Consider the following 27,183-nt stretch of genomic DNA (forward strand, 5'->3'; position numbering starts at 1 on the left):
CTAGTAAAGTTGTTGTCTGGTGGCATTTTTCACATAGAGAGCTCCAATTTGCAGAGCCCATTCAGTCCCAGCATGAGCTGTGTAAAGTAGCTTGTTCTCTCTTCTCTGGGCTTTTGTTCCTTTGCAGGTACTGGTTAGTGTTGTGGCCTCAGACTGCAAACTCCTTCAAACTGGGGGCTTCCTTAGAAATATGCCCTTCTGAAAGGTCTGCAAACAGTACGTCTTGAGAATGTATTACAGATGTTTCTTCTGACTCTGCAGAAGTTTTTTTTTTACTTGAAACTTTATGACTGTTCCTTGTCTGAGGCTGACATTTCTTTCTGTCCTGCTTATCATTATTCCCTGCTTTTAGGGCCTTATATTGTGGATTCCTCTGCAGATGACCCAGTGGGCACATCTGCTCTCTTTTGGCTCCATGATCCAGTAAAGCCAACCTAGCCATTCTCATGTTATAATTTGACCCTCTACCAAAAATCTTCACAGATATAAAAAAGTCATTGTTAAGACATAGAGGTGCCTGGTGGCTCAGTTGGTTGAGCATCTGACTCTTGATTTCAGCTCAGCTAATGATCTCGCAGTTCATGAGATTAAGCCAAGTCAGGCTCTGCACTGACAGCATGGAGTTTCCTTGGGATTCTCTCTCTCTCTCTCTCTCTCTCTCTCTCTCTCTCTCTCTCTCTCTCTCTCCCCACCCCCCACTCATGTACGTTGTTTTCTCTCTCTCAAAGTAAATAAATAAACTTAGAAAAAAAGAGAAATTATCTATAGACTTATCTTAGAAGATGAGTCCTTTTAGTAAATGTCTCTATGAAAAAAAGTAAGAGAAATTCTAGAGACAGGAGTATTGAGTAAAGATAAATGGCATGAAATGTACAAAATAAATAAAAACCTGCAGTATGCCTATCACTCTACTTACCTCTCTGGAGTGAAAGAAGAGGGGTGCTTGGTATAGAACTAGTGGTAGTGCTGTATGGTTATCAAGCATGTAAGGACTTATTAGAAAGAAATTTACTGTATTAGTATAGCATTTTATTCTGTGTTCTTTCTGAGACCCAGTTGGAACCCAGCTAAAGCAAAAGGGATCCCATTTGCTTCATGGAAGGGATCCCTTCTATGAAAAGGGATGCACAAACCAGTGAGATAAATTATGTGTCATCTCTGAGGACCTAGTGAGAAGTAGTTTGAATCACTGGCAACCCCAGTTTCTAGTATCTGCAAATTCTACAGCACAAAGCACAAGAAGCTTCAATAGCCCTTGAACAATTCTATTCTTAAGATATGTGTTAAGACAGAGGCTATTATGAAGTCATGCCAAGAAATTATTAGTTACAGCTATTGCATAAGGTAAGATGGGGAAGAAATGCATATTTGAGGCTCTTTCAGAATGTTTGGATTATTTTAACTATCAGAAAAAGAAATGTACAGCTTTCACTACAGAATTTTGGGCGAAATCATTTTGTTCACGTTCTAAAATGCTTTTCACATAGCCAGCATTATTGGGGACACAGAATTGGAGCTTAACTCTCTGGGGGAAGAGACTAGATCAGGATGGGTGGAGATCTAGAACTGAGACATGCTGGAATGGTCCAGAGACCATAATGACAGAGTGATGGCAGTTCAAAGAGGTGGTCCTACTCTTTATACCTCTCTTCCTGGACAGATTCTGGAAGCAGGTGCAGCACAGTGGTCCATGTAGGCAACTGGAATTAGGGCACTATGGCAGCCAGTGATGGGAACCAGCTCTTGCTTGAGCTTCGGAAACAGGACTCTACACCTGAACTCTAGTCTGCAGAAACACAGATACTGTGCAGATCATCCCAGTACAGAGTTACCATAACTGGAGTAAAAGTAAAATCAAGGACAAATTTAAATAAATAGAGGAAAAGCACCTGGTTACTAGAAGTGGACTACAGACAGATTCTTGCTATAAGTCTAACCTGATGCGAAGTTAGACCAGAACTCCTTAAATCCTCTACAATCATGGCAATCCTCTATAATGGGCATGAGTCCAGGAGGCCAGCTGGTCCTAGGAAAGGCAGAAGGCAAGAACCTTGCAGGAATGTCAAAGCTGACAGCAGTGACCTCAAAGTATGTTCCAAGCCAAACTCACAAGGCTGGATCTTCCATGTTCTGCCTCAGTAATTCCCTTTGTCAGGGCATCTTCACTTTCTTTCATATTAATCACAGGAAAGATTATTATCTTCCCTCTTGTTTACTAGATAATTATGGTTTTACCACTTTTCACTTAGACTAAAGATAACCTGTGAGGCTTTGTGCATTTCCACTCTTCTAGAGTCTTGTGTTCATTTCCCACAGGTTGGGTTCAACACCACCCTGTGTTTACTCCTGTTGTCTGATACCAGTGATAGGTCAGCACCACCACCTCGGTTTCCTCTGCCAAAAGACTGGGCAAATCATCAGTTCTAAGTAGGAAGAGAGGTAAAAACATATTCTCTGGAAGGAGGTGATGTCATCATTGGTTACCTCTTGTTAGCAGTGTATTTTTATTTCTTGGGAGGAGAGTGCTGACCTGACAAATAGACGTGAGTATTAACCTGTCCTGTTAATTGCCACTTGTTCTCCACTGCTCAAGTTGGCCATGATGAAATCTGTGCCACCTGCCTGCCCGTGAGGCATGAGCTGATACAGGTAAGACACTTCAGGGCCCTTTGAAAACAGATAGGCAGTGTGGTGGGCAAGTTTCCCAAGCTCCCCAGCAGACTGAGGGGCAAAGTGCAGAGTGTCTTTATCCTTGATTGAAGACTATGATTTAGAATAAGATTAGTTCTCTTTTTGCTTTAGTATATCCTCCTTAGCCACAAAGTTTTTCTGTAATCTTCCCGTTTGGGGGAAGTTCAGGGGTCATTTCTAGAAGGATGAGGATATTGGGGCACCTGGGTGGCTCAGTTGGTTGAGTGTCTGACTCCTGATTTTGGCTCGGGTCATGATCTCATGGTTCATTAGATTGAGCTCAAGCAGTGTGGAGCCTGCTTGAGATTCTCTCTCTCTCTCTCTCTCTCTCTCTCTCTCTCTCCCTCCCTCCCTCCCTCCCTCCCTCCCTCTCTCTCTCTGCCCCTCCCCTACTCATGCTCACTCTCTTTCTCAAAATAAATAAATAAATAAATTTTTAAAAAACAGAAGGATGGGGATATCTTAAGGTCACAATTTTCCAGATCTCTTTTACTTTCCAAACCCAACTGTCTTACATGCCCGAAAAACAGATTCATGCAATGAAAGAGTAAATCTTGGATAAACAAGCCCAGATTAACAGAGGCGCTCACATCTCATATACATACTTCATGAGTCAACACTTACGCATTCCGTAAGTCCTCAAAAAAGGTGTCACTGCAAGTGCAAGTTGTTGTAAAGAAATTATGCTGGAAAATAATCAGATGTTGTCTTATCTTGAAGACATTTAAATTTCAGTTAAATGTCAGGAAGCAAATTAAATCCCAAGTAAAGCTTAACCTGAAATTACATTTGAAGGCTGGGTTTTTGAGACCAAGAGTAATGTGACTAGAGTTTGTTTTTATTTCTTTGTGCTTTCTTTTAAACACTGTAGGCAACGGCATTATTGAAAAAAGCCCTTACGGAAGAGTGTGATGATAGGTCAGCTATTCACAGTAATGAATCATCTTGCAGCCTGCCATCTATTCTGAATGACAATAGTGGAATAAAGGAAGCAAAGCCCGCTCTGTGGCTCAACAGTGTTCGTACAGGAGAACAAGGTAACTATTGTTATAAATTCTGTCCACAGAAGAAATGCGTTCAGAGTCACCATAACACCCTCTTTCTCAAGGTATACGTATAAAATTAAGCTGACCAGAGAATACCTCTGATTTTAATATGCATAATATCTTACTTGTTTTAAGCCACCTTTTAGTAAATGTATTTGTTTTCCTTTAGTCTAACAGGAATGGAAAACCTAATCGTAGGTCTGCAGTTCTGCTGAATTTCCAACAAAATAAGTTTTCATAAGTAATGAAATCTTAGCAAAACTAACCTCTAGACAGTAGATCATTTTGATTGTGTCACAAAGATGAAGATGATTCCATACAATACTGTGAAGTTTTTGATATCACTTAGTAAAATTTACTCATAATTTGTAAACATTCTTTTTAATTGTAATGGAACCTCATAAAAGTCTAAACAGATGACCAAGAATCTGAGTTTATGCCTGCCAAATTTAATAACCAATGTTTAGTGTCCAGAAATTGTGATAATTTTAGTGTTACTGTCAATTCATGCCAGTAAACTGCTGTGATGGTATTTCCAAGAGAGCTGTGAGTTGCTCAGGACATACTCAGCGGTTGATATACATGTGCAGGATTTGAAGCTTACTTGTTTTAAGCCCCATTTGAATTTGATAGATGTCAGGCTAAATTATTTTGCTTGAAAACAGCATAGAGAGAACTTTTGGTTTAGAATCAGTTTCCTTTTAGAAACAGTACTATTTCAGACAAAAAAAAAAAAATAAACTAATCAAAAAACGGACATGGAGAGGCAATGAAAATAAAAGGAATGGCAGTTAAAATAAAAGGATGAAGGTCTACTCCATAAATATATCCTTGAAATACACTTTTATCATCATGTGTTCTGTTTTTAGAAGTTTCCAGTGGCTGTGGAGACGAGAGCAGGGAAGAAAGCATGGCAGCAAAGATCCCCATCACAGGTAAAGTTACGGTCGCCTGTGAGTTTCAAACACAGGATTCAACCTTATTATGTAATCAGAACCTTCTAGGTTAGTGGTTTGTGGACTCCGCTAAGAGCGAGGATATTCAACTGCTACGTGCTGGAGCAGGAGATTAAATTGTAAGAGCAGGATGTCTGAGTTTACGTTAACATAAACTAAGGTGGAAAATAACCGCGTCTATTGAATTCTTCATAATCATGTCTTACATTTACACATGTGAGCACCCCATCACACAGCCTTTCAGCACCTGCGTCTGGGTGACAAGGTCAGTCTCCATGGGGAGCACCCAGTCATTATATGGCAAACTACAGATGTTTCTGATGTTACTCTTTTCTTTCCTGTGATAATTGAATGTGTATTATTAAAATAAGAGCAGGAAGGGGGAAATGCCATCCGGGAAGCTTGCCTTGTACCTCTGATAACTTAAAACTAACCAAAAATAGGAGGTGGTTAGCCTGTCTGATAATTTAACAATTTTAGCAGTAAGGCTTCATCAAGACCTATTAAGATTTCTGCACATGTATTAGGCTTGTTTATATGGAATCTGAATATCATTACTTTTTTTACTTTTAGAATATCAACAGCAGCAATTAGTATTCTGAACAGAGTTCTATTTGTCATACATCTAAATTTACTAGTACCTTATTTTGTAAAGTGGTGTCCTACTTCATTAGAAATTCAAAGGTCTGACTTTAAATATTTATACAAGTAAATACACCATTGCACCGAGGTACTGAGGCATGCATCTGCATATGTGGTAGTTTTGTTGTTTATAAGCAGAAAAGAATGGCATTCCTTTATGGCGGTACAATTCATGGCCTGATGATTAATTTTTTAAGCCCATGTTTCTGTGATGAACTCTGGTTTTGAAAAGGGAGTTTATAGTAGAGCAATTATTGTATATATTCTGCATCAGATAATATTTCACTCCAAAATGCAGAGGTTTTCTTTTCTTTTAAACCTTTTCCCAGCGAGATGTTTATTGCTTTCTTATTCTTTGTTTTGAGAGAACTCTGGTAGAGTCTCTTCTTATTAATAGAAGTATGGATGATTCCAAACTGCAAATAACCAAGAAGTCATTTAGATGCTTTTCCTTTGCAATTTACCTTTGAATGCACAAGTATCTAATGACCCCTGAAGTTATTTCAGAGGAAATGACAAAGGCTTATTGGGTGGAAACCAGGAAATGATCCACTTACCCATTCTTACTTCTCCAGTATTCTTTGGAATCATCCCTTGCATATATGACTCTCCCCCAAATTAATGCAGATGGTATTTTCTCATAGACTTTCTTTAGAATAGAAGAGATAGTTAAATACTGGGCTTTCAAAATTTTCTCCTCTTCCTGAAGAAAGGGGTGTGACAAGCCTAGAGGTAACAAGGATTATTTGCCATTAGGATCTTTAAAGAAATTGCAATTCCATCATCATGCCATTGACCCATTGATAGTTGGCAGTTAAAAAAAAATGCCTTGCGCCTGGTTCTATGCCAAAGTAGTAGTCATAAACTAACTTGGGAAATGTGAAAGAAAAAAAAAAACTTGCAAAGCCAGTGACTTTGTTTGAGCATTGCCTTCTGTCCTGGCTACCACACTCTCCTCTGTGCTTCCCACCCACCAGACCTCCCATGAAGTTGATGTCTGAGGGCCTCAGGCACCTTGGTTCTGCTTAATACTATATTGTATCATGTGTCACTGAAGTTACTTTGATCTTCAGTTCTTTTTTTTTCATTTTTTCCAGATATAATTGTCATATAACATTGTATTAGTTCAGTCTCCAAGTTCTTGACCATCGTCTTTTTATTAGGTCTTTGTGACTTTTGGCATAATTATTTGGAGATTTGGCCTTTGGTAGAGTAGGGCAGGTGTCCTGTTTGGCTTAAGATACAGTCCGCCACCCTCTTCATAATAATTTTGTTGAGGCTTTCCTGTTGTATGAGCTGCATTCCTTCTAGAGTATTCCAAAGGAAAAGAATATTCCAGGGGCTGTCCTCTGGGAGAGATGTGGCAGCTGAGCCTGGGCTTTGGCATCAGCTGTCTATGTCAGCTCTTTACTCCCTGCTCTATTTCTCCACCCTTCTGAGCCTCTGTATTGGGAAAGACATACTACCTGGAAAAGTTGTCCTAAAGTTGAAATGAGGTCATGTGTGTGAAAGCACCAAGCATGTACTACACACTCAATACATGAATGCTACCTCCTGAACTGTAGTAACCACTTGGGACCAAGACCCACCAAAGCCTTTTGCTGCCATAATTTCTCATAGACAGTACTTTGCATAGTACTGCTAAATTAGTTTCTGCAGGAAATTTCCACTTGAAAACTCAATGGATGGTTTGAATCCAGAAGGATGTTTACTTTATCAAAAAAGAATCTTAAGGAGAGTCCCATGATATTTTAGGAACTTCTACTTAGTCCCATGAAGAAGTTAATGAAGTAGTTCCTGGAGTTTTCCCTGGTGGAGGCCGGATGTCTCTGTGAGGGCTTATGCACCATAAGCCTGAGGTGCCCACGGTTGAGGACATTGCAGCGTCCTTCATCACCAGAGAAGTCTTCCCTTGGTGTGGTCTCACAGGTGTTGATGAGCTGATGCAGCATTTCCCCAAATCTGCTCTGTGCAGTGCTCCACCCAGAAGATATGTCAAGGAATATGTGTTTTGTGACCAAACCCTATTTGACCCCTCTTTCTCTCTACAGCCAGCACAGTGCTCTGGAGCTTGCTAAAGACTTTTAGAACTTTCAGTGAATGAACAATTTATTTATTTTAATTTTAGAGAGTGAGCATGTGTGAGCAGGGAGAGGGGCAGAAAGAAAGAGAGAATCCCAAGTAGGTTCCATGCTCAGCACAGAGCCCAGGTCCAGGCTCGATCCCACAATCCTGAGATCATGACCTGAGCCAAAGTCAAGAATCAGACACTCAACAGACTGAGCCACCCAGGTGCCCTGTAAATGAGCCATTTAAAAGTGTGAATTTAGAGTTTCAAATAATCTCCTATCTGAAAATGGAATCCTTCCTATAAATGGCCTACAGAATTAATGTTCTGTGAGACACATTTTGGGAAATACAAATATACACACATATATGTGAAACGTTTGTTAAAACCTTAAGTCTAGTGAGGACACTGGTTTTCTCAGCAGTCTAAATTTATCTTCAGTGTTTTCCTGTGGTTCCTTTTTGTGGGAACATCCCTCATGGATAAGCTAGCTTCTAATAAGACCCTGGGCTGCTTTAGTGTAACTAAACCCAGATGATATGATTGAAAGTTATATGTTAGTTATATGTTAAAATGCTCCCCGAATGGACAACCAGCAGGTTACAGTAGTAACTTATGACAGTCCAAAGTGCTCCTCTTAAGCGTGGGTCCTCTGTGTGACACTATTTGTTTTACAGCCATCTCAGGAGAGATGTAGTAAAGAGAGAGGCTGAGGCAAAATTCAGGGCAGGCACCAGGAAGCTGGGCAGAATGGGTGGGAAGCTCTGAAATAGAACTGTTTTCAGAATGACAAGGGTCCTGGGAAAGTTTAACCTGAAAAGGGCACAAAACCTATCTTTAAATATTTGTGGGGCTGCCACATACCAAACATTTATCAGGCATAATTACAGAATGTAGCCCAGGGGGCCCTTATGTGAGTGTTGCAGGAAGGAATTCACAGCTCAGTCATGGAAGAACTTCCTCACTCTTCATTTCAGCAAAAGCAAGTGTGTCCTCCAGCTGCCGGGTGGTTGAACCATGGCAGGAACGCACTGTCTAGAGGGGCTCTGTGGAAGGATTCCTGTTTCTGGGAATGCTGACATTCCTTCTAATGCTAGAAGTCTGTGATCCTCAGTCCATATTGAAGGAATCAAGTGTACCACCATTCTCATTTCTTCTTTTCCTTTTCTTATTTGTTTATCACTCTCAAACACAGGTTTTCTTGGCAAGGGGGCTCATCTTTAAAGAATTTGCTGTCACTCTGAAGGCATCTGCTTTGTTAATCATCATTTGGGAGAGTGTGAGTTTCATAACTTTGGCTCCCATAATCTGTGCTTAAATTTACACAGAAATCCTTCCATACACACCCACACCCACATTCACAGCCTGTATGATCTGCTGTTGTTAATGCAGTCTGCTCCTTCTATTAGTCTGGCTGTTCACACTAAAGAATCCAGGTAGAAATCAAAGATGAATTTGAATATCAGTGAATATGTGGTTTTTGTGTACACTAAGTAGTCTCTCATTTGCATGTATGCTGCATCTTTACTTGGGCTGCATCCTGGAAATACCAGGACAGCAAAAGACTGCATGCGACCCTGCCCTCACTAAGCCTCCATCACCCCCAATCTTCATAACAGCCCTGTGAGATAAACATCAGTGCCTTGTTCTACAGATGGTCCAACAGAAATTTACAAAGGTTAAGATTCCAGCTCAAGGCCATGTCGCTAGAGTGTTAGATCTTGAACACAAACTTTAAGATTTAAGCCTTGAACTCCTTCCATCCCACCACTCTTCCAATTTCTTTTTATGTTGGAGTTGACTGCATCAGGATGTCTGGGTCAGTGAAATGTCAGTGTGTATCCCAGCGAAAGAGGAGCTGTGCAAAGGATGCTTTGAGAGCACTGATGAACAAAGCCGTGTGTTTCATTTCCCTTATGTTAGACCTAGAGAGGTGGGCAGCTTGTGAGGCTTTCCGGGCATAGCTTGTACCAGAGGTCTGCCCTTGATAAAGAGGGGCGAGCCTGAGTGCACTTAGGCCTGAGACTATGTGCCAGTAGTTGGATATTCAGCTCAGTGTTTCCCTGAAACACTTAAGCCAGGATTAAAGTGATACTTACCTACCTTATGAGAGAAAGTCTCCCTCTGAACAGCTTGTACCCCCGAATAAAATTTACCACATTGGGAATTTTCCTTGTATTTGCACTAAATTTACCTTTGCGGGGTAAATGAGTTTTTCAGCAAGTAATGCATGCTTATGCTAAATTTCATAAAAACCCATCCCTTAACACAGTATCTGGCACACAGTGGGTACTTATTTCGTCAAATGAATGAATAAAAATGAGAGTATTAAGGAGTTTCCTTAATGCTTGTTGATTCAGGCCAGAATACTATCTCTTTCAGTCATTCACTCCACCAGTTCTTTTCCCACCCCACGTGCCCATCCTGGCAAAACTCATCTCCTTAAGCTCCATGTGAAAAGGCCTCTCAGCTTTTATCTCAAGAGGATTAAGCCTCTAAGAATGTCCATTCAGCCTCTCATTCTTTTGACACCAATTCTCTTGGTCAAGCTGTGTTGAAAGTGGTTGCCTGACTGTGCCATTTCTCACTGATATTCTTTGGCAAGCTGAAATATTCAAGGTCATACTGAGGTACGTCCATTTAAAAGCTTTGTGGGAGGTCAGCATAGATTTGAAGGTTGCCACTTGGGGTTCTGGGCGCTGCTTCCCAAAACACAATTACTTGAGTTTCTCATCACACTGGGAAAGGGCTGGAAACACACAACAGCCAGGTGGTCGCTGGTGACTAGAGTTTTCCTGGAAGCCAAGACTGCAGTGACAACTGCTGGTGGCCAGAGTACAACCTCCACTGCTAAGACTTTTCTAAGAGTGTGTCTCACTTGTCCTGTCCCAGAAATGCACAAAAATCATGTGAAGACATGTTACCTGCTGTACCTGAGACAGGGAGCGCCCAACTCGTGCAAAACCGAGGGAACCTGCCATGTGCTGCTGGGCTGTCCAGTGCAGTCCCCATGGCCCTCCTATATGGTAGGGGTCAGGTTGCTGGGGCTTCACCCATGGGGCCTACTGCCTATTGCTTGCTAGAGCAAAATATTCCTCACTCGTGACATTGAGGGTGGTGGTGTTGATTTAAAGTGGTCAGTAAAGAATGAAAGATATCTTTCTGTAGAGTGCTCTTGATTGGATGCTCCTGCCTTCAAGGTAATCAACTCATAGGAGCCTAGAGAAATTCTTCTCAGTGGTTGTGCAGTAGAATCCCATGCAGGGTTTTTACACATCCGTGCCCCAGCCACACCCTTGATCGGTGACATCAGAACCCCTGAGGGGGTGGGACCCAGGCATCAGTCTTACATAGACCCAGGTGGTCCCCCAAGTTTGAGGACCATGGAGCAGGGGGTCTCAAAGCTGAGAGAGCCCTTGCAAGTCAGGTGGTGAAACACTTCCATTTTACACAAGAGACTCAAGTGAAGAAAGAGAAAGAAGAGAGATTGGGCTTTAGATATTTCAATAAAACTGGGGAACAGGGAGTGTATTATTTTCCCAGGAGTGCTATAACAATGTACCACAAACCTAAGCCAACAGAACTGTATTATCTCACAGTTCTGGATGCTGGAAGTCTAAAATCAAAGTGTCAGGGGGGCTGTGCTCTTCTGAAGGCTTCAGGGGAGAATCTTCCATGGCTGCTCCAGCTGCTGATGGCTCCTGACATGTGGCAGTATCAGTCCAGTCTCTGCCCCATATTCACACTGACTTCTTTTCTCTGTCTCTGTTTGTTCCTCTTCCTACCAAGACCCCAGTCATTGGATTTAAGGCCAACATAAATCCAGGATGATTTCATCATAAGGTCCATTGCTAATTACATCTGCAAAGAACCTGTTTCCAATGAAGACCACATTGTGAGGTTCTGGGTGGACATAAATTTGAGGAGAGATACTTTTCAACTCACTACACTGGATGAGGAGGGGTTTTCTGTGTATTTTATGTTTCTAGCATCCAGCTCATCTTTATACAGCAATTATTCTTGGTTCTACTATAAATGATGAAATAATAATATTACTGTCTTTATTTCTGATTCTTCTCATATAAATCATTGCCTGCAAAGCCACTAAAAATATTGTTTTGAAAAACAAATAGTGCCAATAAAATACAGCTTCCTCATCAGATTGTGCCATCTTTGAAAAGTTAAAGCTTCTATGACTTTCAGAGTTGAAAACTTACCTCCCAGGACTGAGCAGTGTTAAGTGGCAGGCACTAGAGCTGTAAGTTTACATGGGAAGTAATACCAGCAGAAGTGTTTCAGTTCGGTTTTGGAACATTCATTAAAGGGCAGTTTCAAGCCTGCCATTTATTTTCAGGTGTAATTGTTGAATTGCTCCATAGAATTTAAGAATGTGATGTAAATACTTATTTTCTGAAGCAGCTCCAGGCAAGTCAGCTGAATCCAGCGTTTCTTCTCGTCTGTATGCATCAGCCTTCTCCCTGGCGATGGTTTACCAGCCCAGGACAACTGATGGAGTGAGGTTAATGGCAGAAAATCTGGACATGAAAAGCGATTGTAGTTATGGATCCAACCTTGTATGTCTCACCTTCACATAGACTTACGGCCTTTAACTTTAAAAATCCTAAATATAATGAGTATTCTGTATTTTCAGATCATGGAAGCACCCATATCCTCATAGTCTCTCATTTTCATTTGAGCAGATTACACTTAGACGAATAGTTCTGAATTTTAAGCGATAATCTTTATCTTCAGAATTAATTTTAGAAATGCATCCCCCAATTTTTATTTTCTTTTGCAAAGATGACTGGGTTTGCTGCATCAGCCACATATCTAGCACAGGGTGGGGGGAAAATTGCATGGGTGTAGGAATATGTGAGTAATAGCAGTGGGAAACTCAGCAGATGGAAAGTACTTTTCAAATTTCATTTTAAAATTACTGCACACTTCAGATGGGAATAGTAATTATCCTTCTGTACTCGAAGATGCCCAGTTCTTGTCAGTTCAAGGTCGTTTTTTTCTAGCCGGAGTGATAGTATTGTTTGCATTCCTCTTTGTTATTCCTTTTCCGGGCCCAGCTCTTCCCTTTCTTCATGGGGGATTTCTGCGAAAGCCCTGGGCAGACTCTCTGCCTCGGAGACACCCCTTCGAGGCTGGTGAACCCCACATTTATCTGGCTCTTGTAACGGGTTGTTAAAAGCACTTGTTCATCAGATATTTTCTTTTTATTTGTAGATTTAGAAGTATTTTAGCAGGTGTACATTTGCATATAAAAGAGAACGACCGATAAGAAGTTGAAGCTTTTTCTTTCTCCTTTTCTCACCAATATCATCTCCTACCTCCCTTTATTCAGCATGTTTTCTCTTTCTTTCCCTTGCTGTTCCATTTTCTAGACACAAAATGCATGTCAAAAGAAAAACACAGTCTCAGTGATCCCTCACCACTTTGCAGGAAGACATGATTGGGTTTGGCCAGCTAAGTAACAAAGTAGGAAAAAATATATTTATCTTGTGTCACTGCTCTGGAATTAATCACCAAGGATAGATATTAACCCCCCCGGGACCTCTTGCCATGTTTTATGTTTTAAACCTCCACTATTTTCTACTTTTTAAACTAAATCTTGACTCAGATTTGAGTATACAATGGATGCTTGACTGAGAGACCCAGAAAGGAAGGCTTGAGGACACATGTGTATTTGTTTCTGTGTACACCAGAACATTCGAATCTATTCTTTTTTTTTTTTTTAATTTTTGTTTTCAACGTTTATTTATTTTTGAGACAGAGAGAGACAGAGCATGAACGGGGGAGGGGCAGAGAAAGAGGGAGACACAGAATCGGAAATAGGCTCCAGGCTCTGAGCCATCAGCCCAGAGCCTGACGCGGGGCTCGAACTCACGGACCGCGAGATCGTGACCTGGCTGAAGTCGGACGCTTAACCGACTGCGCCACCCAGGCGCCCCCGAATCTATTCTTTAGAAACATTTGTTTTATCAAACTGTTTGCACTACTCAATAATTTCCTGAGAGTCTGACATTACCAATGGGAAGAAACATTTTTCTGGAGTTCTAAGTCACAGGCTGGAAAGTGAAGACTTAAGGGGCCACCCAGGCCTCCAATTTGCAGATTTAAAGTTTACTTGCAGTTGGGAAAACTAAAGTCTTATCCCTTGGAACCATATGAACTTTGCCCCTACCTTGTTTAAGCCAGCTAACTCGAACCTCTACATTTGTTACTTTTCGTTCTTTGTTTTTCATTCATTCATTAAGTAGCTATGAATTTGCTGGGCAACACAGTGCAACTTTTAACAGCCTGATCCTTTATTTCCCTTCCTTCCAGGAATGCCTGGGCCTTAGTTGCCACAAACCTCATGCCAGTAACTTTTGCTCTTTTGCTTTATAAAGTTGATATACTCACCTTCTAAACCACTCCAAGAGGATGTCTGAATTGTTGGAGCACCCCTAGCAAAAACTAGAGTCTTGCCTCCAAAGATGGCTCATTAAAAATCTCCATACAGCTGTTGCAGCCCCCCTTGATAATATGTTCCAATCAACTTTCAGCTAAAAAAGCTTTTCCTAACATCAAACTTGTATCCCTTGGCTGAAGTTTTTCTCTAAGGGTTCTTGTGCTTACACAGTGAAGAAAAAATTGCTCACTGCCTTTCAGTTTTGAGGTTACAGGTATTCTCTGTTTGACACGTGCAGTGTTTTATTTTTTTAAAAAGACAAGTCCAGGGACGCCTGGGTGGCTCAGTCAGTTGAGCGTCTGACTTCAGCTCAGGTCACGATCTTGTGGTTCATGGGTTTGAGCCCCAAGTGAGGCTCTGTGCTGACAGCTCAGAGCCTGGAGCCTGCTTCAGATTCATTCTCTCTCTCTCTCTCTCTCTCTCTCTCTCTCTCTCTCTCTCTCTATCTCTCTCTCTCTGTCTCTCTCTCTCTTTGCCCCTCCACCACCCACTCACTCTCTGTCTCTCTCTGTCTCTCAAAAATGAGTAAACATTAAAAACATTTTTTTTTTTAATTTTGCCAGAAGTCTGGCAAGAAGTCTGGCCCACTCTCCCAACTGGCAGCAATTGGCTGTCACCAGAGAATAGCTGTCCCCTGTGGATAGGGCTCCAGCCCTGCTACAGGGCTCCCCTGCCCACTGTTCCCACTACGCCAGAGTTACTTCTGTATGGTACATGCTCGGCCTCAGTAAGTGTCTGCATTTATGGTCCCACCCTGTCCAGTCTGTATGCAGTATCTATGGACTTGAACCCTTCTTCCCCTCTTTCTTTACAGGCTCTGTAGGCTTCAACCTCCCCTGATTATTTTTTTCAGCAAATTGCCTTCGAGTCCACTCCCAGCCCTTCATATGTTGTTTGTTGCAGCTCTAATGGCTAAAATAAGGATGTGAACATGCCATGGGAGAGTGACTCCCAGCTCTGAGTGTCTGATCCCCAACACAGACTTCCTCATAGCCAGCAGCACGCGCCTGGCTGCTCCAATGCCTCCAGCTGTTTTGGTGTCTCTGGTGTTTATTCCTCCAAGTGAATGCATTTAATCCTTTTACCTTTTAAGCTTCACTTTGCCATGAAACCATTGGAAGAATCACACATGGGGATGGGGCAGGCGATGTGCCCAGCAGTCCCCAGCTTGATTTTGCCAACCCTCCCTCTATCACTCAGTTCAGGGCAGCTACATCCAAGATAAAAGTTTTCCAGGCGGGCTTCGATGACCCTGCTCAGAGAAGGGCCACAGGAGGTTTAAGGATCAAATACCAACAAGGATTTGTGTTTGGGAAGGGGGTTGGGTTCTGCTTGAAAAGAACAGGAGAGATGAGCTATCTCCCTCCAAAACTGTTGTAAAGTTGAAAGCACACTCGGGGCAACCTTGAAGGGAAAGGCCAGAGCCCAGTTACAGAGCCCAAGTCCCTCAAGAAGGAAGGGAAGGTAGATCTTAAAAGTCCTCATCACAAGAAAAAACAAAGTGTAACTGTGTAAGGTGATGGACGGTAACTGGACTTATTGTGATAATCATTTTACAATATATACACTATCAGATCATTAAGTGGTACACCTGAAACTAACATAATGTTGTATGCCAACTACACCCCAATTTTTAAAAAGAAGAAGGGAAGGAAACCAGAATAGAAAGTACACAGAACGTGGAAATGGTTTATCTTTCCAGAGTAGTAAAATGGCCCCTTACTGCTAAGCATGAACTCACTTTACATTTCTCCCTTGCTAGACTCAGACCAGTAACAATATCAGCACTAATATTTGGACCACACATTTAATCCCCCCAAATCTGAAATTACCTCTCAACTACTGGCTTGCCATTTTTCAAGCTGAAAATAAAAGGTACACATTTTCCTGGTTTCTGAGGAGCAGGAGAGCCAGCTCATTGGGGTGAAATGATTCACTTAAAACAGCAGCTGAGAGAAAACCCCACTTCAAGTTTCCAGATGCCAGGAAACAAAATCTTTGTGTTCTGTTGTTGTTGTTAAATGTCTGGCTTTGCTATCTCTTCCTTGACCAAATAAATGTAATTGAATGCAGAAATAGCATATGGTCATTATGCTCTGGACTCATATCCTAAAGGCTGGAAAGTTTTTATATAGTAAAAACAAAACTGTGCATTTTCACCTCCTTTACAATGATTCTTTACCTACTTAGAATCCAGATGCTCTGTCTTTGATTTTATTAATACCTCCCCTCTTCCAAAATAACCTTACAAGTCTGGAGTAATATGGACGTGATGATTTTAATTAGAGAGTATTATGATGCCATCCTATTGAAGCCATCCTAGGACAATGAGACTAACCTATAGCAAGAAACACTTTCTGTCCCAGGGCAGCTCGCACGCGCATGCATGCACACACACACACACACACACACACACACACACACACACGCATCACACAAAACAATACTTTCCCATTCTGCATCCACTGCCTCTGGTGTTTTCTGTACTAAATCTGGTTCCAGTGTGTTCACAATCCAGCAGTGTTAAAAAAAAATGTTGCCTTAGAATTTGTTATTTTCAGAGTTAAGAGTCCTTGATCTGTACATATTTTTAATTATATATCATTTAACATTCCAAAATATGATGCTCATTTTCAATACTTATTTTTATCTTGATTGATTCTCAGTAGGGCAAGAGAAGTTATATTCTTCTTCTTCAGTGTGATGGTAGTTTTAATCCAGTAAGAAGGGCCTCATGGTTAAGTTCTTAAATGGAGCCAGCAAACACAGGGATGCAGCTGATTGCCAGCCCCCAGTGCTGACAGCAGGAATCCTTTTATTTTGTGGCCACGTTGAAGGTACAGCCATGGATGTTGTTTTGTTATGTTTGTGCTATCAGTTTCATTCAGGTATCCTTGAGACTTGAGGGGATACAGAAGGTTGTGTCACTCAGGTTCTTTTTATTTGTCGTTGTTCCCAACAGTCGTCCCCACATTAACTCACAGCAGACACGATGAGAAGCCCTGTGGGAACCTCAGTCAAGTGGACCTGAGCCAGGTCTGTGCTGCTGCTGATCCCTCAGGGGTGCCTGGCTTTGCTCCCTGCAAACACTCTGTCCGCACGATGAGCCCAGATTCGATTTTCTCAGCTGCGGGCCTCGGAGCTCATCCTGTGGCAGCTAGTCTTCCTGACTTTCCTATCCCCACCCAGCCTCTCCTCTGGTTCCCCTTCACTCCAGGGTGAGGAGTGCTCTGGAGGGACCAGGAAACCAAGGAAATCAGTTCTGTCTCTTGAGATTCATTCCTCTAGTGGCTTCTGCAAGGCCCAAAGAGGAGAGAAACCATTTTACTATGATGTTGAGACTACCCACAGACCAACTCAAAATAATGGCTGGAATTTGGCCACTTCAGATAAACTCATACAACTTATCTTCGAGTTTTAAAACCTGGGTTCAACTAAATTGTTTTTTGTTTGTCTTCAGAATTTCTAAAAAGTGACAGTTCAAGAAAATAATCTGCATGCATTTGAAAGTATCATCACAGGAGGAATTTAAGAAACTTCTTTCTGGGCAGTAGAATTTTCTGTATTTACGTGTCTTTTTTCCCCACAATTAAAACAGTTAATGATAATGTATCAGTATCATCAACTATCCCATCAGTGTTCTACTCTTCCTTACAGTTGTTTTTTTTTTTTTTTCTTGAGTCAGTAGCCAGACTATGCCAACACACTGTGTTTGGTTTGGGTGACCACATAAGTCACCATCGAAATAAGGAAACATTTTGTAACAAAAGGGGATTCTATTAATAGTTATACTGGGACAACAGGCACAAACTTGAATTGTCATGGACCAATTGCGATGTTTGGTCATTCTCCTTTTTTTTTCTTAACTGTGAATAAAAATGCATAACATGAAGTTTACCATCTTAACCATTTTTAAGTGTACAGTTCAATAGTGTTGAATACATTCGCATTGTTGTGCAGCAGATCTCTGGAGCTTTTTCATCTTGCAAAACTGAAATACTCTACCCACTAAACACTGATTTCCCCTTCACCCCTGCCCTCAGTGACTGCCTTTCCACTTTCTGTTTTTATCATTTTGACTCCTTTCAATACTTCATATGAGCAGAATCATATGGTATTTGTCTCCTGGTGACTGCTTATTTCACTTAACGTAATACCCTCAAGGTTCATCTATGTTGTAGCAGGTGTCAGGATTTCCTTCTTTTTAAAGGCTGCTTAATATTCAACTGTAGGTGTATGCTACATTTGTGTATCATCTGTTGATGAATGTTTGGGCTCCTTCTACTTCTTGGCTATTATGAATAATGCTGCAGTGAACACAGATGTGCCAGTATCTCTTCCACATCCTGCTTTCAATTCCTTTGGATATATACTCAGAAGTAGGATTGCTGAATCATATGGTAGTTCTATTTATAATTTGTTGAGGAACCTCTACACTGTTTTCCATGATAGTGGCACCATTTTGCAGTCCCAACAGTAGTGCACAGGATTCCAACATCTCTGCATCCTTGCCAATGCTTGTTATTTTCTGTTCTTTTGATAATAGCCATCCTGATGGGTCAGACCTGATTACCTCATTGTGGTTTTGGTTTCCATTTCCCTAATGATTAGTGATTTTTGAGCATCTTTTCTTGGCTTTTTGTATACCTTCTTTGGAGAAATGTCTGTTCAAGTTCTTTCCCTACATTTTCACCGGGTCATTTGTGTTGTTGTTGTTGTTGTCATTGTTGCGTTGTTGTTGTTGCCAAGTTGTAGAAGTTCCGTATATATTCTGGATATTAATCACTTATCAAATATATTACTTCAATTATGTTCTCCCATTCTATAGGTTGCCTTTTCACTCTGTTCATTTTTTCCTTTGACATGCAAAAGTTTTGTTTGTTAGAGTCCCACTTGTCCATTTTTAATTTTCTTGACTATGTTTCTGGTGTCATCCAAGAAATCATTGCCAACTCCAATGTCCTGAAAGTTTTCTGCTATGTTTTCTTCCAGGGATTTAATAGTCTTAGGTCTTATGTTTAAGTCTGTAATCCATTTTGAATTGATTTTTGTGTATGGTGTAAGGCAAGGGTCCAAATTTATTCTTTTGCATGTGAATTTCCAGTTATCTGTGTCTTTCTTTTTAATCTGTAGAAACAAAAGCCTACCAGTTGCTGAAGCAGTCTACCCTTCAGGATAATATAAATCACACTGAAGACAGATTCCAAAAAGCGGATGTTTCTGTAATACAACTGTCAGGTAAGCAAGGGCATATTCAGTGCTCCAAGTGAGGATCCAGGGGACCTAGGAGGGCAGCCAGTGCCTGGTTCAAGCAAGGGTGGTCACCCTCTGAAGGTTTCTGGAGTTTGCTTTGTAATAAGCTGCCATCAGGTCAGAATAAGCCAATACTTTTTCAGTTCTTAATGAACAACAGTTTGGAAGTCTTCCCTCCTGGATATGTACAGGCCCCCAGCATGGCAATGGCCCAAACAGTCCCTTGGATTCTACCTGGTATGTCATGATAGTAACTTGTCACTAAGTACCACTGGAAACACCCCAAACTCCTTCTTTTCCCAATATCTCCCAGTTTCTCTCTCTCTCTCATTTTTTTTAAGTTTATTTATTTACTTTGAGGAGGGGAGGGCAGAGACAGGGAGAGAGAGAGAATTCCAAGCAGGCTCCACACTGTCAGCACAGAGCCTGATGTGGGGCTCAAAACTCACGAACCATGAGATCATGACATGAGCCGATTTCCAGAGTCGAATGTTTAACCGACTGAGCCACCCAGGCACCCCCTCCCAGTTTATTAATCATCAGTGGGAGCATCAGGCTGGGCTACCTTCCCTCCTTAGAATGTTGGTTCTTTAAATAAAAATACTGCAAATCCCAGTAAAGCTAAATTTTAAGCTTAAATGTAGTTCCTTCAACTGTAACTTTCTTTGTTTTCATATATTGTGTTATTGTATTTTTATTATTTTCAGTGGTTTTTATCTTATTGTACCTTTTTTTTTTAGTTGGAGTCACCTCAGCTCCCTTCGTGAAAGTAAATGCATTAAAGTATACTTTAATTGACCTTATTTTCACATAAACCACAGTGTCATAATTTCACCTAACAGAATGAATAGTGATTTTTTAATATCATGTAGTTTCCAGTCCATATCCAAGTTTCCCAGTTGTCTCATGAGACAGACCTTTCTTTTGAGGGACATACTTACGGTGTATCAGACTTAGCTGTCTTTGGAGAGCTATTTCCTAGATAATATTAGTATTAGAATCAGTTACTGTAAAATTCAGTTATTTTGGCTATTTTGAGGATTCAGTGAGTCTTTGCAGGTTAAATGCCAGCACAGTGCCTGTTAGAGAAAAGCCCTTAGGAGAATGGTGGTTATTATTTGAACTCCGCAAACATGAGACCTTGCAGTCTATTGCTGTATAATGCAGGGCCTTTACCCGGATGGAAAGATACAGCACTGTGAACCTGCAGCTGTGCTTTTCATCACCTTCTTCACATTTGAGTCACAGTATTAGAGTCCAGAGGGATCTTAGAAAGTATTTATCCAACCCCTTATTTTACAAATGAGGCCCCAAGACAGTGATGTCTCTCTCAGAACAGTACAGCCTGTTAGCAGACACACATTTGGAAGGGGACTCCACAGTCTGTTTCTGCTAAGTATATTCATGATAGTTCCATGGACAGGTTCAAAGGATAAGTAAGTTTGACATAAGTTATAGTCCCTTGGATGTATATTAAACAGTTTGGTACTGTTAAGATAGTAATAATTAATATATTCATTTCTTAATCTATTCATAAGTGAAGTGATAGGTTGTATCAAGTCAAGCAGCCCTAGATCCAATTTCCTCACCTACCCTTAATTATACTATATGCTTTGCAAGATTCCATATTTTCTAACACTGGGATCACAGAGGTGCTTCTGATGGTCCTGGCTGTCATTGTAGTTAGACATTGCTTCTTGTATTTATTTTACCTTTGGTCATGGTTACCTTTTCACTTTCATGCTTACTCTGAGCCTAGGGACTTCTCTGAGCTCCAAAGAAAAGCAGGAAGTGGGATGGGACGGTGAAGGGAAATGGAAGCCACGTACTCGTATTAGACCTCACAGCGTTGTTATAGGTAGCCATAGCGCTGTGGACCCTGAACCCAAGAGTTCATCTAACTGTTGAAGAAATTCAGGTTTCAATTAACTTCTGCTCATAGGTCTTATGCTGTGTCTCTGGACCACTTAAGGCAAGCCACTTAAACCTTGTGCCTTCATGTTCATGTCTGAGAAGACCTTGTCTTGTTAAGCATGGGGGACTTTCTTTGGGCAAACACGGACACCTCATTAAGGGAATCACTTGGCTGCAGAGGTTCTGTGAGACAGGCAGGTTACAGGTCAGAAACTCTGCCAGTGCCTTTCCCAGCAATGCCCATGCACTCTCTGTCCATGACCCCAGTGACCACCAGTTGAGAATCAGACTGGTAGCTGACATCTAAGGGCACCCAGGAGATGAGGTGAGGGTTGCCCTGCAAGCTGGATGTACCATGGGCATGGTCTGGTTCCCCTGCTCCAGAGAAAATGTGGATTGTCATCTTCCCCATCAACCTTTTCAGGCTGATTAAAGAGTGGCCTTGATGGCTTTCAGTGGAGTTTCATTCTTCTCTGCAAGATGGAAGAGAGAGGATTTGGCAGAGGGGTATCTGTCATCCTGGGATGTCAGTGATTTCTGAGACCTGGTTCCCAGCACCCATCATTTTGGTGATTTCTCACTGCCCATGTGTTACAACAAGGTAAATTATCAGCATTTAGTGTCATAGGAGAGACCCATATGCGCAGACATGTGACTTGGTCATTTAAAATTTAGGTCTTTGAATGATTTTGTTTTTTCATTTTTGTGGCTTCTGCATGTCACAGGAAGCCCCTCCACCCACCCACATGCACACACACTTCCTTTCAGTATTCTGCCAACATGTTGTTCCTTGCCTCAGAAGCTCCTTTGCCTTCTGTGGCTTGGACAGCATCTTCCCCCGTCGACGTTTGTTTCACCAAAGTTATTGTGAGGCTGCTTCTTCATTCAGTGCATTTCTCTGCTGCGTGGCGGCCAGCACTCACTCTCCACGTTTGTGCTTATCACAGGTTTGAACATTGGCAGCGGTATACTCAAGACAAAGACAACTAACAAAATCGCCTCGGAGGCTAGTTTTTCATCGAGCGAAGGAAGTCCTTTGTCAAGGTAAAGTCGTGAAAGCCTTTCTGAACAGCGGTCACAAGATGAGAACTGTCACTCCGTAATGAATGCAACTCTGGCTGCATATTATTTTGTTGTGTGACTTGAGGGAAGGTTATGGTTTGGGTTTTTGTTTATCTAAAATAACAGTTGAAACTCCAGTCTACCTTTGAAAATATTTGTACCAGAGAGCCAAGTATTGTTTTGCAGCTGTTGTTTCGTTGGTTTAAGACTCAATTGACACCTCAGTGAACCACAAATTAGCGTCTACAGCTGCTCGCAGTAGGGCTGCTTAGAGACCACACAATGGAGGGTGTCGGAAAAGGGCAGAGAGAAAACATCGGGCCTTAAGAGAAATAAAGTGGCCCGTTTCTGCTTTCTGAGACGGCTGATATATATACTGGCAATTGCTGGGTATTTGTTTTTGTATTCCTCTTTTTCACCAGGCATTTGGGCAAGATTATTCTTCCCTTTTCTGATACTTCCTTGCTTATTGTCCATAAAGAACAAGATGTATCCAACATTTGCTGAACCCCAGCACCTCTTATAAGTTTTTCAAGCAACGTAAGTGAGTTGGTGAGTTGTGTGCTGGATTTGTCATCGACATAAAATACTAGCCATGCGATGGCATTGGGTCGGAAAAAATGTATAGATGGGAATCAAAGCAATTGTCTGAGGAAATACCTGCCTTTTAGGCTTTGGCTGCATATTGTTTAAAACTGCACAAATTTCCTTTTCTAATAACATTTCTCATTAAAAAGGTGTCTTTTAGATGCTTACATTACATTAGAATTAATTTGCCCTGACAAAATTTTAAAACAAACTTTACATTTCTAACATCATATCCAGTATCCCATAATATAAAGCGATTTGATCCGGAAATGTAGTATTTTTTAAATGAAAAAAAAATCCTATTTTCACTTATATTTTGAAAAACATTATACTATTTTTAGGACTGGAATATCTTAAAATGAGATGGATTTTCTAAAATTAGGTTGTTGCTTTTAGAAACCCGACGAGTTCAGTTTTAGAAAACTACTCATGTAGTTACCAAAAATTAACATGTTTAATATCTGGGTTTTCATTCTTGGTTTTGAAAGAAGTGGGAGGAAATGAATTATGGGACAAGAAGAATGTTCAAGTGTTATATATTTTTGATTATCCTGTAAATTCAAGTTCTAGGTCTTTTAAAGGATATTTTAAAAGACAGTAAGTTCTACAGGTAGGTGTCAGCCCTCACTGTTACCATCTGGCTCACTAACACATCCTGTAGTTGTTAAAAGATCATTGGAAATGGTCATCTCCATTATATTTTAGAGGCATTAAAAAACCCAATTCTTCTTGAACTTGTCTTTATATGTATATACTCTTCAGGCAATGTTAAAATACATTCAGAAAGCAGCTAGACCCAAAGAATGTTTTCTCGGCCTGGTAATTTCATGTCTTGTGTATATATTTCACTAAACTAAATTCAAACTTTCTTCCCCATCCATTTTGAGGCAGGGACCTTGTGTTACTATTGCTCCTGCATGAAATTAATTTTCTAAATAAATCACGAGTAATCTCATAACCCTCTTTAAGAAAAAAAAAAAAAAAAGGTCTTCAAGAAACATTTGGTTCTAGACACTTGATAATAATCCAGTGATGAAAAAGGTCTGGGCATTGAGTGTGTGGGTTTGGCGTGCTGTTTGTTACGGTTTAGTTCTTTTGCTGGGTTTGGTGTTGTTAATACACCACCCTGGGCTTTGGAGAGCTCTGGTTTTGCTGTTTGTGCCTGGATTCACTGAAATTTCTTAGAGGCTTACATTTAAGGATCCCACTTACTGCAGTCACTCCTCGTGCTTTATTGCTTTTACAAGTGGTCTCGAAACCCAGTACTTGAGAATAAACATAACAGTGCAGTGCTGCTGTAGCACTTTTAAAAATTCTTCTTTGCTCTATTTTGTCAGTGAGCTGATGAGCAACCTCAAAAAAAAAAAAAAAAAAAAAAAAGACCCTGCTGGACCTAAAAAAAAAAAAAAAATGGCTTCTTCTGATGTCCTAGAGACAATAATTATGATGTGCTAGTTAAGCCCAAACTACAGCTGAGGGATTTTACTTTAAAGCAGCGGCTTGGGTGCAAAAATGCATTTATAGCTCTTTGTCTGCACCTCATTATGTGTGGGCCTGATTCATTAAGTAATTGGTTTGCAGTTGTTTACATGAGTATTAAGGCCTTCTTTTCAGCCGCCTTTGAGAGATACATTGTGCAAATGTTGCCTGTGATGAATGCAGAATGAGGGCCAGAGGGTCCGTCCTATTGGCTAAACAGTGCACTCTGTTGAAAAGCCAGAGAAAGGGATTGGGTGCTGCTTTGCATAGCAATGACTTTCTTAATAAGCGTTACAGATTAATACACACCAGCTATAAAAGATGCAAAGAGATACTCTTAGCACATTTATCCATGCTCATTTCATTGTGATGGTGGTGGGATCCGGGTGCTTTCATATTCCGTTTTTCCGAGCAGCAGCTTCAGTGCATGAGCCGTAATAGAATCCGATGTTTATTGTATTATAAATCACGGGCAAGTAGGCAGATCGGCAACAGTTTATTATTAAAGATTCTTTCAGTGTAAATCTTTTTCTACCATTGTATTTGCTTCAGCAAAATCATTTTGTGGTTGAGTGGGGATGAAAGGCATAATGTACGAAGGAGTGAGTCCTAATAGGAAGCCGTTCTCCAAGTAAAGACCACTTGTTCCCTTTTGTTCAGGGGTGCATGCCAGAGCTTCCTCTCCTCTGCAAACATTGTCTCGCTTTACCTTCCCCAGGAAGCGGTTTTCACGCTCCCGGATCCATTTATTCAATGGAGAGTATATTTTAACAGCCTGCCATATAACTTCAGTTTACCGTCTGGATCGAGATAACATTTTACCGAAGAAAAGGATGTGTGCTTGCAACATAATTGCCTGGGGGAAAGGTAGCAGAAGTCACCCAGCCATGGCACCCTGGCAGGGCCGCTGTGGGTGGCATTTTGTGTCCACCCTGCAACCACCAGAGTGGCCAGCGGAGGGCGCCTGGCCGCAGCTGATGCCGTGTCTCTCTCCTTGCCTGGTCACTGGGCCATTTTCCCTTGGGAGAATACAAAGATTGCACGGAATCAATACCAGTGAAATAAAAATCAGGTATTCCTGGAAGTCCTGTAGGTTTTATTAAAGCACCCGTTCTCTGTCTCTGGCTTAGCAAATCTGCAATCGCCTTAAATCCTACTGAATAAGCAGCTGCCTAAATATCCTACGTGTTCTCCTCATAGACCCACCTACTTTATTTTTTTCTACACAGAGCATGAAAGAACAGTAACTTGCTAGATTAGCCGAAGGGAAGGAGTTAGCAAATTGACCCCAGGCAGCTTAAAAAAAAAAAAAAAAAGGCTTCTGCTGCAGGGTCCCTGGCTAACCATCAGGGGGCGCTCGGACTTTGTCAAATTAAAACTGTCTCAGCCTTTGGTCAGCCCTTAAAATTAGAATTTACAGAGATTTGTTGGCATACTCATGGGGTTCTTCCTTCCTGAATAATTTTATGCCTTCTATTTTTCAGAAATATATGTCTCTTGAGCAAAATTGTAGCTGAAGATGCTGTTTGAGACATTTTAATACCGATTTTAGCTAGCAGTCAAAATCATTAAAAATTACAGATTTTGGAGTCTAGAGACCACATCTTCTCATTAGTTAATATTTTCAGTCTTATATAGTAAGACCCTAGAACAGGAAGGACACTTCTCACTAGTAGCCCCCCCCCCCTCGTGGTCTCCCAACCCATAGACCCCTGCTCTTGGCAGGACCCTCAGAGTCTCATTGCCAGACTCCACTGACATGACCTCAAGGTCACAATAACTTGGGTAGTTTGTTGACAGGCTGTGGATACTTATTTCCTTCAACACAGTATTGACCATGAGGTTGAGAATCATTGTGTTACTAATATTAGGACATCCCCCAGGTCTGCTATTTTCCAGATTCCTCCTCCCACAGGGCCAAGAATGAGTGTCTGAAATCCTAGACTGACTGTTGCACCTCTGCTGCTGTGAGTCTCTCAAGGGCTTCTGTTACCCATCCCCCCTCAAGCACTGCATGGCCTACAGTCTGCAGCGCCTTCCAGCCTGCTCCCCCATGTCCCTGTGCCCACTTGACAGCCTCATGTCATGCCCTCATACAACCAGCTATGTCATGAGCCCCAGCTTCTATTCCTGCTCTTTTGCTGGAATGCTTCTGCCCCACACTTTCACCTGGATGATGCCTGCTAGATTGTCAGGGTTTAACTATTAACCTTCTAAAAGTCTCCTAAGCAAAGGATCTGGTCATACAAGACGCCCCTCCTGTGGCCCCATGGCTATTTCTACCATCATCTGTAGCATAGGGATTGTAGCCATTTGCAGGTACCTTCCCCTCACTGTGAGCTCCTCACTGGGGGCTTGGAGGGCTTTTCTGATTACCAGTGCTCAATAACGGTTGGACTTGCTGAGTAAGTGAACCTCTGTGTATAGCTCCACTGTTCACTCAAGCATTTGTCTTAGATGCCCTCACCTCTGGGTGGCATCACGTACCCAAGCTGCAGGAAATCATGCATTCCACAAAGGTCTCTGCATGAGTGTATAGGAGAGGGAGGGCACACACACATTTCCCAAGGGAGACTCCTGCAGTCAACCTCGATTGCACCCTCTCCAATCGTGCACCCTGCATTTGGCTTCCAGGAAACACACTGGGCATGAACCCTCATACAGTGCATTACTGGGGTCCTCACCTAACTGCTGTCCTGTCTATTGGTAAAAGGATATCTGGCTCTTGGCCCTGAACTTGACATGGGCTCTTGGTATGTGCTAGGGGCCTGGACGTTACCCCCTAATTCTGCTGCTGTCAGTTCTCAGCTTACCCCACAGTTGCCCTTTTTGGCTTGTGTCACAGTTATTTTGGTATCTGTCTCCCCACTGGAGCATGAGAGGCCCAAATACAGAGATCAAATGGGTATTGTTTGTTGCTGTGGGCCCAGCATAGAGCTGATGTGTAGTGTGACCTATGAGACAGTGAATGAGTAAGGGAATGGATGAATGAACAAACCATTGCTCTGCCGACCTGCTTGTGCA

General features: G+C 41.5%; 1 protein-coding gene across 2 annotated transcripts in view; it reads left to right on the forward strand.

Moving 5' to 3' along the window:
* Window positions 1-27,183, forward strand: part of KIZ (kizuna centrosomal protein) — a 143,180-nt gene that overhangs the window by 108,280 nt on the left and 7,717 nt on the right. For both annotated transcript variants that reach the window (XM_027069473.2, XM_053200309.1), the window contains 4 exons: window positions 3,563-3,728; window positions 4,607-4,672; window positions 18,997-19,101; window positions 21,978-22,074. In XM_027069473.2, the coding sequence (XP_026925274.1) occupies window positions 3,563-3,728; window positions 4,607-4,672; window positions 18,997-19,101; window positions 21,978-22,074 (434 nt within the window). The remainder of the gene's footprint in view (window positions 1-3,562; window positions 3,729-4,606; window positions 4,673-18,996; window positions 19,102-21,977; window positions 22,075-27,183) is intronic.

Source organism: Acinonyx jubatus, chromosome A3 (assembly GCF_027475565.1).
Source record: "Acinonyx jubatus isolate Ajub_Pintada_27869175 chromosome A3, VMU_Ajub_asm_v1.0, whole genome shotgun sequence".
In the NCBI taxonomy this organism is placed as follows: domain Eukaryota; kingdom Metazoa; phylum Chordata; class Mammalia; order Carnivora; family Felidae; genus Acinonyx; species Acinonyx jubatus.